The sequence below is a fragment of the Emydura macquarii genome, unplaced genomic scaffold (genome assembly GCF_026122565.2).
Source record: "Emydura macquarii macquarii isolate MOO-44397 ecotype Brisbane River unplaced genomic scaffold, CSIRO-AGI_Emac_v2 contig_3530, whole genome shotgun sequence".
NCBI lineage: Eukaryota > Metazoa > Chordata > Testudines > Chelidae > Emydura > Emydura macquarii.
Genome location: NW_027133667.1, coordinates 10,501,388 through 10,516,043, shown reverse-complemented (window position 1 = coordinate 10,516,043; position 14,656 = coordinate 10,501,388). Strand labels below are relative to the sequence as shown.

At 38.9% G+C, this 14,656-nt stretch overlaps 1 protein-coding gene across 8 annotated transcripts in view; it reads right to left on the bottom strand.

Moving 5' to 3' along the window:
* CACNA1C (calcium voltage-gated channel subunit alpha1 C) overlaps positions 1 to 14,656 on the bottom strand; it is a 648,228-nt gene that overhangs the window by 538,143 nt on the left and 95,429 nt on the right. For all 8 annotated transcript variants that reach the window (XM_067536222.1, XM_067536225.1, XM_067536223.1 and 5 more), the window contains exons 2-3: positions 7,996 to 8,317; positions 2,923 to 3,028 (exon numbers count right to left, since the gene is read on the bottom strand). In XM_067536222.1, coding sequence (XP_067392323.1) covers positions 2,923 to 3,028; positions 7,996 to 8,317 — 428 coding nt within the window. The remainder of the gene's footprint in view (positions 1 to 2,922; positions 3,029 to 7,995; positions 8,318 to 14,656) is intronic.

Genomic DNA, 14,656 nt, shown 5'->3' with positions numbered 1-14,656 from the left:
CCTGGGCAGTTGGACACATTCTGCTTCCTTTTAATCAGACTGACTCTTTAAAAAAGGAAAGGGATAACACACTATATATACCCATCTACACAGAATATTAACATTCCCACAGTGAAATAAGGCACCCCCATTCTGTTGCAGAAATAATCCTTTGAGGTTCTAGACTCCTAAACTAAAAAATAAAATAAACTGACAGCTGAGTGTTTGCATCAAGCAAAAGCAATCCACAAAATACATGTGGTTTTAGAACAAGGGTATGTTTGATTTATAATCTCCTCTCTCCACTTAAAGCCCTTCTTTCTCTGTCCCTTCCACACAATTTGGCTATTTGAGTGCAAGAGCCCACTCCTTTGCAGTTGATGTCCTCTGAAACAATTTTCTTCTACCTCTGTGCTCCATCAACTCTCCATCTCATTCCAAATCTCTGCTGAACACATCTTTTTACCCTTATCTGAGCCTCTTAGCTCCACTCTTCTTCAGCTATTGCTTTATATTTAACTACTTATATTCCACACTTCTGTGAAGCATTTTGGAATGCAGTTTGTATGTAATAGGTTATGCAATTTATTTTTTTTAATTCTTGGATACAAATATTAAAACCTGTGCACATCACCTTGTGGGAGAAAGCAAAGTTTTAACAGGTGAAACTGCTGTACTGACTCAAATGCAACTTGAAACCTTAATTCAGCAAAGAGCATTTTAATGGACTACACCTTTTACAAGGGGCATGACAAGAGGCATTGAGCAGTCAGAGCTCCAGGATCCAGCACATAATGCAGAGTAAAGCCTTACCTTCACTGAATGAAACCCCACCTTACTTCCATTGGACACCTGACCTACCATGTGCATCTTTACTGACATACTAAATTGTTATCCTGTTGAGATCAAAACAGGATATAGGGAAACAGTTAATTTTTAAAATTTCCCCTAACTCTAGATCAGCTGTCCAGATAAATGAATTATCTCTACCTAGCCCCGAGTGGACACCTTTTACCAACCTATGCCTAGGAATTTTCATATTTTCTATTATATCAGCTACAAATAAGTGGAGGTGTTTTGATAGAACAGTCATGAGATGAGGTGAGATATTAAACAGAGGAACTGTATGTGTGCAACAGATCTCAACAGGGCAGCCGCTCAGCTTAATGTCAATCATCATCCCAGACAGGCCAACTTCAGCCTACCTGATCCTGTTACCAAAGTTTGTCTGAAATGCTTCTCAGTTGCCATTAACCAGTAATTTCATGATGCTGAAATAAGACAAGTATCCTCAGCCCAATTTAGCTCAGATCTGGAATAGGATCAAGTTAAAGTACTCCAATTAAATTAAAAGGTCAAATCTGCTTCATTTGTACCTTTTAATGTTACAAATCAAAATGTATAGTAGACAAGGAAACAGCATTCTGTTTATTATAATGGTCAATAAAGGATATTCCTGTTTGTATAAGACACAAATTATTGTTTTATTTTTATTACAAGATGTCCATTGCTGGAAGGGACATATATTATTGTTAAATTAAATTACCCACACACACACACCCACAAACACCATCATCATCATCCAGCATCTGATTCCAACGGTCCAATCTGACAGCAGGAAAAATAGCAATAGATAATTATACAACTCACAAATTTCTTTGTTGAAAACCAAATATGGGTTTGAAGCTAAATGAAAAATGGCTGAAAACATATGAACAAGCGCATACTTTCCCCCCGTTTAACTTTTTAAAGAAGTTTCAAAGCAAGAAGGTTGTTTCCAATATTATTGTAGCCATATTGGTCCCAGCATATTAGAGAGACAAGATGGGTGAGGTACTATCTTTTCTTGGGTATTACCAATATCAATAAAGGGTATTGCCTCACCAGCCTTTTCTCTCAAAGCAAAAAAGTAAGTTTAAAATTTTACCCATGATCCATATTCCAGGAATGTTCTGAAGTCTTTGGTTTTTACTGCAACTTGTTTTAGACAACTTCAAGAGAATATGTCATCAAAATGACCAGTTCCCCAGAGAATAGAATGAAGTTTTTAACAAGTCATACATGTCAGCTGCTTCTGTTTAGGAGAGACAGCCCTTATTTTCCCCACTCTGTCTGTCCAAAAGTTCTCTCATGCCACTGAGTTTCAACTGGGGTAAGAAGAAATATCTCAAGTCTTACTCTCTCTTCATTCTGTCCCAATCAGATCATTAGATTTGTTTACATAATATTTTCAGAGGGAGGGCTAGGTTTTATTCTGATTTGGTGGATTGCATTCCAGACCTCGGTTTTGTGTTGTGGTCTGCCTTAACAGAGTTCTTTGCTATGACTTCACACTAAGCCAAAAGTAAACACTCCTTTTTTCCATGGACAACCTATCCCAAAATACTGGCATTTGCATCAATGGAAACAGAGGGAAAGCAATCTTCCCAAGGAAAAAAAAAATCCTTCAAACACACACAAGTCCCAATGTGGAATGCAAACATTAATGAGCTTCCTAGAAATTAGTCACCAAGCTGTGCTGCTGTATATCACCTGAGAGAAGAACCATATCAATTTCACAAAGGCACTTAATGAAACAAAGGCACTTAATGAAACAAAGGCACTTAATGAAACAAAGGCATAACAATCTATAATTAAAGATATTCTGTGCAAACACCTGCAGTTTAAATTTACCATACACTTTTACAACACACTAAGATTTGCTAACCAAACCACCACACAAAGGATTCTCAGTTTTTTGGAATATTCTTTCCTACAACAAGCCTTGATGAGACAGGTGCTAATATGAATAAATAGCAATACAGCATGCAAAACTAAAATCCACACTTCTGTTGTACGTAGCTGTTACATATCTTATTTTCCCCTTAGCTCCCAAAAGATTCTCCAGTCAGTTTTTAAACAAGGCCTACGAAATAGTAAAATTGGACAACTGTGAGGACTTACCAGATTGGAATTGGTGGCATTGGAATCATCTTCTGGAAAGGGGATATAGATAGCTAAGGCCACACAATTGGCAAAAATAGTCAGTAAAATAATTATTTCAAATGGTCTGAGGAATGGAGTTAAGGAAGTTATTCTGAAATGCACACGCACAAATAAAAAAAAAAAGATTTATAAGAATTCTGTTTAAATAAAACATTCCAAGCCCCTTATATTTTGAAAAGAAACATATGCCTATTTAAGTGCTTTTAGGAGGTCCCAGCCAAGATTCTTCCTAATATGTCAAAAGCAGTGTAGGCCAGTCGCGTGCCAGAGTAAACACAGATTTCTTAAACGTTTTTTCTTCTTTTATTTAGACTGAATTTTACTTTATTTTCCCCTCATGTGTAGTTGTTCTATTTTAATAGAAATGCCTATTCAGAAAGGACCTCTCTTTCCTTTTGTGATACAGTTTCTCTTGTCCATTTACAGCTCTCATTGAGGACTATATATTTTAACATATTAATATATTTTATTTTTGACAGCAGTTCAGCATTTCTCAACCCTGTTCCTCACATTTCAGAGACATTCAGTGAAGCACTACAATCTGTAACAAATATGTTGCCATCTCTCTTTAACAATGTCTCTTTTCTCAGTCTTGATCTCAAAAGGAATTGAGAGAGTGTGTGCACATGCACGCGCGCGTGTGTGTTTAACCAAATGTTAGGCATGATCAAGATTGTTAAGGCAAAAAGTGCTTGTCTTAAAGTTTTCATTTTGCAGATCTTAACTCAAGGATTCAAGCGATGGACATACATTTTTTTTAAATCTATTTGCTGGAATAGAATTTTTTCATTTAATTTTTGTTTACATTGGTTTCACATGCAAAACAAGTGACAGAGTATCCAATGTGTCAGGGAAACTTTTTAGCCAAATGCATGCTATGCCAGGGAACCAATGTTGGGGCATTTCAGCTCCCTGGCATCGCGCACACACACACTTTTTAAAAAATTTAACTTTTGGGGTGTACAGTAAGGCCCAAATCGTACAATCACTTATGCATATAGGGCCCTGTCAATGTTCACTGAAACCAATGTGAGTCTTTACACTGACTTTAATAGAATGGGATTGGAATCATGCTTAACTTTACGCATGAGTGGACTCATTGATCTTAATAGGACCACTCAGGTACATAAAAAGTTTGCAGTATCAGGCCTAGAGCTGCGAAAATAATCACCTTTTTGGTTCACTAGCCAAACTGAAATGCTTCAGTTTTCAGAGAAACAAACAAAACAATGAAAACATTTATTTCAAGTTGATCAAAACAAAATTCAGTTTCAGGCATTCAGAAAGTTGAGAAATAAGTGGAAATAGTCATGACCTTCTCACTCTTTTTACCGAATAGCCAAGTGTTGAGAGCATTTACCCAGGATGTGGTTGACCTGCTTCTCTCACATCCTGGGATATGCCTCCTTTGCCTGATGTCGAGCAGGGATTTGAACTTGGGTCTCCCACGTTGCAGATGAATGCCCTAGCTAGTAGGAGGGTCTCAATCTCACCTGCTGAACTTTTTCCACCTTGTATAAATAGTCACTAGAGCAGGGACAGGAACCCAGGTGTTCCCCTCTCTCAGGTGAGTGCCCTACCCACCAAACTATAGAGTTGCTCTCACATCTCTGGCCCAATGAAGAAGTTTTTATACAAAGTGGTACATAGCTTCAATAGGAGACATTGAGAGAGACACCCAGGCCAGAATATCTTATAGCCCTATGGCTAGGACACTCACTTGCAATGTAGGAGACTCAAGTGCATATCCCTGCTCCATCTCAGACAGAAGAGGGCCTTGAACCCAAGTCTCCTATACCCTGAGTGAGTGCTCTAATCTCTGGGCTTGAATAGAAGAGGAATACAGGCACCACCTCCAATTTTATGAATGGCACTTAAATCATTCATTTTTTAGTGATGAAATTTTTCAGATGAAATAGTTTATTCCAGCTCTAATCAACACCTAAATTCTTGCTGCTGCTATTTTTAAGGTTTTTCTCTGAAAGGAACAGTGTCAGTTTAGAAATTAAATACTGCAAACAAACATTTCTTTACCTACTGTATGCTACTAATAAAACTTTAGATTAATGAAACTGAATGAATTTTTTTAATTCAATTTGTCACTATTTATGCCCTTTGTTTACTTTTTCTCTCTCTTTGGGTGATCAATTATGATCCCAGTTCTGCAAAGACATGGATATGATTCTCAGTGTTAAAGTTGAATACATGCGTAAGCCTTTGAAGAATCAAGACCAAAGTTGGTTTAACTTTTATTTATTGCCAGTTTTACTTGTGTGATCATAATACTACAGTGGTTTCAATCACTGCAGACACGTTTACTTTGTCTAAAAACCTTTTCACTGGAATTTTTTTTAATTGTGAAACATTTACATTGGTATTAGGTTTTATAAAAGCTTATTTTTTACAAAATTTAAATTTGGAGCCAAATGTAAATTGTCAGTGTCTAAATTTTGCACTAAAGCAAGGACTAGAGTGAAATCCTATCCCTGCTGAAGACAATGGAAGCAGCAGTGACTAGGAGCCCTCCCACTGAATTTCAACAGGGCCAGGATTTTACTCCAAATATATAAAAAGTACATGGTTGGAAACTTTAAGGTACAATAGAATACAACTTCCCAGTTATTCAAAGGCCAAGTTTTAGTACTAACAACCTTGATAGCACCCCTTTAATAATTGTTACTATATCTTTTACAATGGGAGCCCTTGTGTGTATGTAACCAGATGGATCTCAGAAGTAAGGCTTTGTAGGCTTGGACTTTTTCTTTTGTGAAAAGCTGCAAATCACAGCATAGTAAAATAAAAAGGCCATTAATGACATCTGATATTTACTTAACATCCTGTGTGCTTTGGCTTTCAATGTTCAGCACATCAATCCCAGCCCTTCTAAATAATTTTAAATAAGTGGGAATCGTCAGAATCCAGAATAAGATGAAATCTCATCATAACCCTCTGATGATGTTGAAATGTTTTGTGGTTGTAAACACAAGATTTCCAGGGGTAGTTTTTGGTAGAAAAAAAAAATCCTTCTATTTACTCGCTTAAAAGAATAAAATAAGCAAAAAAATCGAGCACCAGCAAGTTTAGATTGATTTGATTACATTGCTTGATCCTCTCCAGATCTCATCAGTGTTCCATCCTGTTTTACGACACATGAATCCCTTCATCCAACACTGATCTTATTCATTTGTCAAACATCCATTCATGAGGTTTACCTAAGGATGTGTGGTTACTGAGGTGCCAGCAAGTAAACCAATATTCAGGTTAGACCCCCCCGAGTCATCCATCCATCATTTTATGCTAAAAGCATTAGTGTTGTGTCAGAAGGGATAACAAGTAGTGAAACCAATCAAAGGAATTAAGAACTAGCAGCCAAAAAAGGAAGGAATAGGCCAGTAGATGCTAAGTACATCTATGAACCCCTATTGACTGGGCCTTTTTAACATGTTCACCATCTGAAAAAGATTTTGTTTCAGCAAGATCTAACAGGTTTATGCTGCTGGGTTCTTTTCCATCTTTACATTTGTCCCACCAAACCTCATTGGGAGCAACATCTAAATTAGCACATCAAATCTGAAAAACCATCATTCAATTTCCATCATCATAGAGTTCTGTTGAGCTCTTCACTGTCTTCATTGGAAAGCCTATCCCAACCCTGCTTCCCGCCCTCATCCTCTTGTCTTGTCCCTGGGATTTACTGAACAGCCCTGCTTAGCTAATGATTTACTCACAATCATCATTTCTGTTTAGTTTTGATTTATATTGTTTTGAAAGTTCTCTTTTGTATTTTAATTTGTATTTCACTCCTAAAAGATTTGGGATACAGTTTGACAGACACTTTACAAAATAAAGCTCTATTGTAAATTAGGTTCTGCTCCTTCTCTTACTGAAGTAAATGACCAAACTCTCATTCACTTCAAGGGGAGCAGGATCGGGCCCTTGAATTCTACTGTTCTGTCACTTTGGTAATAGCTATCATATGATTGTCTGCCCCTTGCTCATACTACTAGATCCAGACACCCACTCTCTAACTTTTACTGGTTTGTTTATGCTATAAGTCACACACTTGTTCCCTATTCTCTCTCTTGCCAAGCTCCTGGTAATAGGCAAAATCTTGCTCACTTTACTCATGTGAATGGTCCTAGTGGTGTCAATGGAATTACTCCCATGAGTAAAGTGAGCAGGATTTGGCCCAATTACAGACAGCACTTTATCATGTTTCACTCTTCTATGCCATCCTCTTTCCTCTCCAGGATGCAAAGGAGTATACTATTTAGTGTGGCACCTGACTTACACAGCTCTTGAATTTTGAATCACATTCCACCAAATTCTCTAAGAGTGTCTCTACACTGCAATTAAAAACTTGCGGCTGGCCAATGCGAGCTGACCCAGGCTTGTGGGGCTCAGGCTGCAGGGCTGTTTAATTGCAGTGTAGAGTTCTGGGCTTGGGATGGAGCCTGGGCTCTAGGACCCTGTGAAGTGGGAGGGTCCCAGAGCTCAGGCTGCAGCAGAGACCAGAAGTTGACACTGCAATTAAACAGCCCCACAGCCCAAGCTCAGTGAGCCCGAGTCAGCTGGCACAGGCCTGCTGCAGGTTTTTAATTCAGTGCAGACATACCCTAAATTACACAATAGGGGAAGCATGAGTAACTGAGAAAAGAATGTGATCCATTGCTATCAATCACATAATATAAGTCCAATTCTGCCCTCAGAAACCCTTGCACAGCCCCAACTGATTTCAGCATAAATTGCACATGTTTTTGTAAGGGCAGAATTTGACCCTTTTATCTCCATCATGCAAAACTTTTGCTGGCTTCTGATATGCTGGATTACAGTCAAGACTCTAGCCTAGTATAGTTGCCTAAACTTTTTCAGAACAACTGTTCTCAATGAACTCATCAGAGACTACTCATCCACTTTAGATTCCCAGAGGTGCCCATCAGCCTAATGGATTTATTTATTCACATTTATGCAATGTGTCTAATGCACAGTAACAACTTGCCGGTTTCCATGTGACTATATCAAAAAGGATATTTCCATTCGACGATGCTGATGCATGCCCTCCGGATGGGATTTTTCAGCGTTAAACACAGCAATGCCCGGGGAGGACGCGTAGCTGTGGTGGTACCCTGTTTTTTCTGTTTCCCATACTGCTGTCGTTTCCTCTGCGTGGAGCTAGCTGTGGATATTGTTGCATTGCCAGCACTACCCATCAATTTGGCCTGCCTGGCAGCATCAATAGCAGCCTGCCAGGACAGAGCTGCCCCTGGAGTAGGGATATGCTCTGGGGCAAGCCCTGCAGCTGCATTGGCATTCATGTTGGCATGAGCTGGATGGGGACTCCCATAGTTGGAACCTATGAATGAAAAATAAAGAGAAATATATTAAGCTATAGTAGCAGGAGGAGGAAACATTACTTTGAAAGAGTTTAAACATCAGTAAAATAAAGATTTGAGTCAGAGTAAATATAGGGTATACATTTAACAAAAGCTCTTCCCTTCAGTTCAATTTCTTCATTTTATGGGAATACTACTCTGTAGTGTCAATCACTTTGAAACACTCTCACATGAAAATTCATGGACATGGAGTTGTTTACGACCTTCAATCAATACAATTACTAGGCCCTCAATGTTAAAAGAATATGCCCACTTTTCCTCTCTTCTCCCACTCATTTAACCAAGTTCAGTAGCCTGAAAGTTTATAAAGATCAGGATGGATCTCACCCATTCAAGACTAAATAGATTGTCATACAAGTGAATGTGTGGAATAACCCAAAATGAGGCTCATACACACACAAAAATAGAGACAGATTGACTTGACATGTGTGCATGAAGTGAAGGGATCTTCTATTCTTTCCAACAGCACAGGGGATTAACATTTAGCTAATTAAAAAAACAAAACAAAAAACCACACACCTTCCCAAGAGCTTAACAAAAATCCAGAAAAAGAGAAAATGTAAAGACAGAAACCAAAAATAAAAACATTGCTTTAATATTTCTTTTGCAAATTCATTTCTGAAAGTACATTGTGTTAATGTCATGAACTGGAGACCTTTAAACATTATCTCTGCTGCTTGTATTTTGAAGAGAGATTGTCACACTTGAACAAACTAAAAAATCCAAAAAACATTCACAATGAAAGAAATGGACTCTTTTCCATTATTGAAGGCATTTGTGTTTTAATAAGAGTTTTCAGACAGCTTTTCCTTGATCCTGTACAGAAATAATGCAAACCCTTATTCACAGACTCAAACCCAAATTACTGTTTATGACATCTGTCTGCTATCATTAAAATTCTGATGTCCCAGATCTTTAGCAAGACCACCTCACTGTAACATGAAATGGCATGTGAGCTCTTGTTTAACCTCACCCTTTTGTGATATGTAAACCGTGAGCCAAGTTCTGGCTGTGAACTACACGTGTCCAAAAGGAAAGTCCGGACAGTCTATTAAATGTTTTTATTTGTGAACTAGGCTGTAGCCCATATTTTGCAATACTGCTAATTATATTAGGAAGCTGGAATGCCCTATAGCAGTATAGATATGAACCAGTCATAATTATTCCTTCACAGCACATAAATAAACGATTCAACTTGTCAGCACACTGGCTGCCCTTGAGGGACAGCAGTTCCCTACATCTCTGAACAGGTGCTGCTGCTCTTCAGAAAGGCATGCCCACAAAGGGGTGTAGAAGGGAAGAAACCTAAGGAAAGAGTTAGATCATCTTACATAGCAGAGCTAGCTGGTAACCTAACAGCGATTGCATTCATCTTTAAGGAGGATTACTAAAGAAATCCATTGTTATTCAAACAGGCAGATCAATTGGGTTACTCTGAGTTGCTGTACAAGGGAAACAAAAGGGACCAGAAGAAGGCAATGTACTGGCTAGAATACATTATGAGAGATGATTAAAAGTGGGGGAAGAGGGAACTGGGAAGTGATCAAGTTGCTTGGAAATCTATTTAAAAAAATCTTCTCTAATTGTTGCTTTCAAATTGTCTATAGAGATTAAAGATTCCACAGCAATGGCTGCATTATAAATGCATTAGAGTGAACAGAAGATGCAATTAGTCTGTTGCATTTTTTACTTAGGGGCATAGATTAGAGCAGCAGAGTGCATAAGATTTTTAAATACATCTCTCACGGAAAAAAGAAACAGAAAATTTTCAGGTCAGGTGTTGTTTCATATCAGCCATCTCCATGAGATTATCAGGCTGTTATAGTTTTCTTCTCATAGCAGGAAAATTTTGAGCTTGTCTCCAGCTCTCTCTGTTAACTGAAGACCACACATCCACCCACTCCAAGTTCATTATGATGTGAGAATCTTTCTGGAATCCCATCATATTCGAGCAAATAAGAATCTTCCAATACACGAAGACCTATACAACATATCGGGAATCCAACCCAAGCCCAGAAAACCTTTTTGGCTTGCAGTGCAAGATCTCGAAGACTTGGGGTTTCCCCCAAGGATCAGTTGCAAGCAAGATGGAAGGACATCGATGTTCAAAACACACATCTCATCAAGAACCCAACCAAAGAGCCCAGCAGCTTTTCACTCCCATGTAAAATATGGTCCATTTTGAACTGCACCCACACATCAGATGGCAGATGTACCTACCTCTTCCATAAGTGGGGACTGAGATACTATCCTATTTGTGATGACAGAAAAACTTAAAACTATGGAATGCCTTCTCAATCAATGTCCCCAGTGGTATCTCTGCCATTCACTCTATGTCCCCTGAGGCAATCAACCTAGACTTGGACATCTCACATTGCTGGGTTTTTACACCATACGAAAGAAGACCACGTGGCTAGGAACCAGTGGATGAAAGCTGATCAATAATTAGGGTACAGTATGGTACAAAGAAAACAGAAGTGGGTTAGCAACAGAAATGTGGTGCTTCACATCCCTGCGAGACAGTCAGAGTAAGTCGGTTGCCTAGACCTTTTCTAGATTAAACAGTTGGTAAAATGGCAGACAAACACACTTTAAATGTTCTATGCCTTGATGAACTGGTACACTATCAGTGTGGGACAACAAGTCTCCAGCCTCTTATTAATCATACTCTGGGTTACGCTTTCATTTTCAGACTATTCTCATATGCAGTTTTTCGCTTTACCTTCCCTAAGCCTAAGGCACACTGGAAAGAAGAAAAACTGGAAAGTTATTCCAATTATTTCCAAAATAAAACTGCTCTTTAATACAGACTCACTGGAGAGGCTAGGAAAAGATGTGTGTTTTGCAGCAGAAGCAAATGTATTGACCCATTACCACTGTGTTCTGACCATGCTGGCTGGATCCCACTGGCATTAAAGGAAACAGCTGCTGCATTCTAACAATGACTTTTCTACAATTTGGGAATTCTCTATTATTACTGCTTATTAATTAGGTTTCACATGAAAATCAAGTCTATGAGTTTTGACTGATATACTGGCTAGTTAAGAATGCAACTTCTAGCGGCTTCATTGTCTTTTGTTTCTACCACAGTAATGAGACCCATAATGAAGTCTTTTAGCAAAAGTTAATTTCAAATGATTAGTCACTAATGACAGTTTAATATTAACAAATATTGAAAATATTGATTACTGATAAAGATCTGTTTTATGAGGCTCTGAGACTGCAGACACTATCTGTGCTCCATAACTAAAGGAAGTGACAAATGACTTGATCTACAGGCACTTTATATAAATGGTTTAAATTTAAAAAAAAAAAAAAAAAAAAAAAAGCTCACACAGCTCTATACAAAATGGAAAAAAGCACTGATATCACAAGGCAAAATAGTACCAAAGCCACTATTGCCAAAACATGCAAGGTATTCTCTTATAGGGCAAAATTCACCATTCTACTTCAGAGGGTCAGTACTAAACTCTAGGGGTTCAATGGTGCTGAGGCCTCATATTGGACTTCTGAAGGGCTGGGGTGAATTTACTAAAAGCAAAGTCATTTTTTTCCCCCACAGAACTTTGCAATAAGCTGAAGGTCACTATTATTGGAACTGTTATTTTCACAGTGCAATTTAGTGAACATTTAAATATTTCATTCTACTTCACCACTATAAATGAAGTTTCACTACATCTAGTTCACTATTAGCAAGTTCTGCTGTATGTATGCTTGTTATTAAGGGCCAACTGCTTACCTCCCCCGCCCCAGAAGAAGGAGGCAGAAATATAGCACTATCTGGGAAGAATAGCTCTGGAAGTCCGGTGGGCAGTGTGATCCTACCCCGCCTTACTACTCCTTTAACCAGAATTTGTGTTGCTGCCCTTGTCCAATAGGTGCACAGATCTATGGTCACAGAGAAGTTCCTGGCATCTTTTTCTCTTTATCCAGTGCATCTATTCTGTGGCTAACCTATTTTAGCCCTACATGATAATACTATTAAATATAAAAAAAACTTTATTAACATATCAATTTAGATTGTAATCTCTTTAGGGAAGACATTTTTATTTCTGTAAAGTTACAAATTCATGGCACTGTAGCACAGTGGCCATCACCCACCTCTCATTCTCCTTCATCAGGGCCCTTTAAGAACTCACTGTCAAAGGTAATTCAAACAATCCTCAAAAGGAGTTCCATCATTTATTTAGTCTTCTCGTACATGAGACACCTCCAGGCCCCAACCCTAGTTCAGCCTCTCTCACTCACTAGTCCAAAATAACACAAAGTCTTTGAAAACAGAACACAAGTTCTTGCAGTCCCAGTTTCAGCTGAGCACAGTCTGCTACCTAGCATCCCCTGCCTGGAGTTTGTGCTTCTCCCCAGGTTCTCTCAGCTGGTGCCTTCCCCTACTGACTCAGGACCCTGTAGAAGCTTTCTTACTACTCCTTGCAGCCCCACTTGAAGGGAATCAGGAGATTCCAATGGAAAAGACAGCAGGAAGTTGCAGCCAGAGGTGTGGTTGAGAGGGGAGCTGAGCTAGCTTGCCAGAAAGTAGGATAAAGCTTCAGGAAACTGTAGCTATCCCTCATCCTGTAATCAGGGCTGGTTAAGCCCCAATCTATCCTGCCCACAGGTAGCCCACCCATGCACTATATCAATTATTAAATATCAATCAAAGTTGTAAATTTAAAATGAAGTCAGAAAACGTAGATGTTAAGGTTGGCCTACCAGTGAGAATTAACCACGCTGCACACACTCTATATTACACTATACATTTTACAGCCAAATCACCCAAAAATAGTGCATAGTGATACCCATTAAAATCTTTACAATTGCTGTTTGCCAGTAATTCATGTTGTATGTATCATACCATTTATTAAGCCAATTGAAACAATGTAATGCTTTAAATGGTGAACACTGTGTGTTCAATGTGGCTAAGTTAATTGTAATATGAGAACTGTAACTTTTGCATTTCTTGCATAATTGCATCCTAGTCCATGACTGGGGTTCCCATGTGCTACAGTCACTGTAACAACATTACCCATCAGCATTGTAATGAACCTTGGGAGGGATCTTCCCCTTAGAATCACTGCATAAATCAGGGGTTCTCAAACTTTTTTTTTTTCTGGGACCCCCTTTGAAAATATTTCAGGCTCTGATGCCCACCCCCAAAATGATAAGCCCCCATGCCATGCCACACCACCCTTACTGGCATGTGTGGGGGCTGACAGCTCACAACCCCTCCCCCCCCCCAATATCCTCTCAACCCTGAGGGGTCACGACCCCCAGTTTGAGAACCCTGGCATAAATCATCCTCTCTGCATAGATTTCCTGCCTCCCAGATGTGTGCTGGGATCTATTGTGTCCACAGCACCATGTTTCCTCCCAACCCCTAGATCTGTGCAGGACTTTGATCCAAGGATCTAGGCATGGAGACAGGGAGAACCAGAGGACATTCCCAATGTTCATCCAGGCTCCTTAAGCCCTGTGGAGTATCAACACACACAAAATAAACAAGTATTCCTTTCTACACAGAACCCTTCCACACTACAGAACCCCTCTTTCATGGGGTGTCCTGTGGCAACCATGAATCCAGGATTCCTTGACACTATTAACTCCACTGGAGAAAGGGAGCCCATGCAGATGCATGGTGCCTTAATGCAGTGTCTGTTTCACAGGAGTACCCCAAAATCTGAGCAAGATTTGATGGTTAAACCCCCTACTTCTTCCAGAGGAGACAAACTTTGCAGCTACATGAAATAATTTGGAGGATATGTGTGGAGATATTGCAGGACTGAGTTGGGCCTTTATGGTCAAAAGCTATTTTAGCATCATCCCTCTTTATTCTAGAATTTACCATGTTCTAGTGGGGACAGAAAGGAGAGGTCACATATGCGCTAAGATGTAGTCACAATAACTTGAGCTACTTTTATGGAATTATGTCTGACCCAAAAAAGACTATTTTGCCAAGATTTTTTGTTTGTACCTAATTATTAGACACAGATATCCCCTTTCAAATAGGTAAAGAAGGAATAGCATCAATAAAGTGCTATTACACATATAGGAACTTAAACAGCATGAATATTTGACATTACATTCATGGTCTCTCTTATAGTCAACATATTCTATTTCAAAATTGAGCTTCAAAACAAAAACAATTGGAGCAGTATTGGAAAGAGCTACAGTAGACCTCGGATGTTTTTGTTGTCCACGTCGGGTGATATGACCTTTAGAGATTACATTTCTCTTTAAAAGCACGTTTTTGAATCAACAATTCAGATTAATTATTTACTAAGGACATGATCCAGTAGTTACAA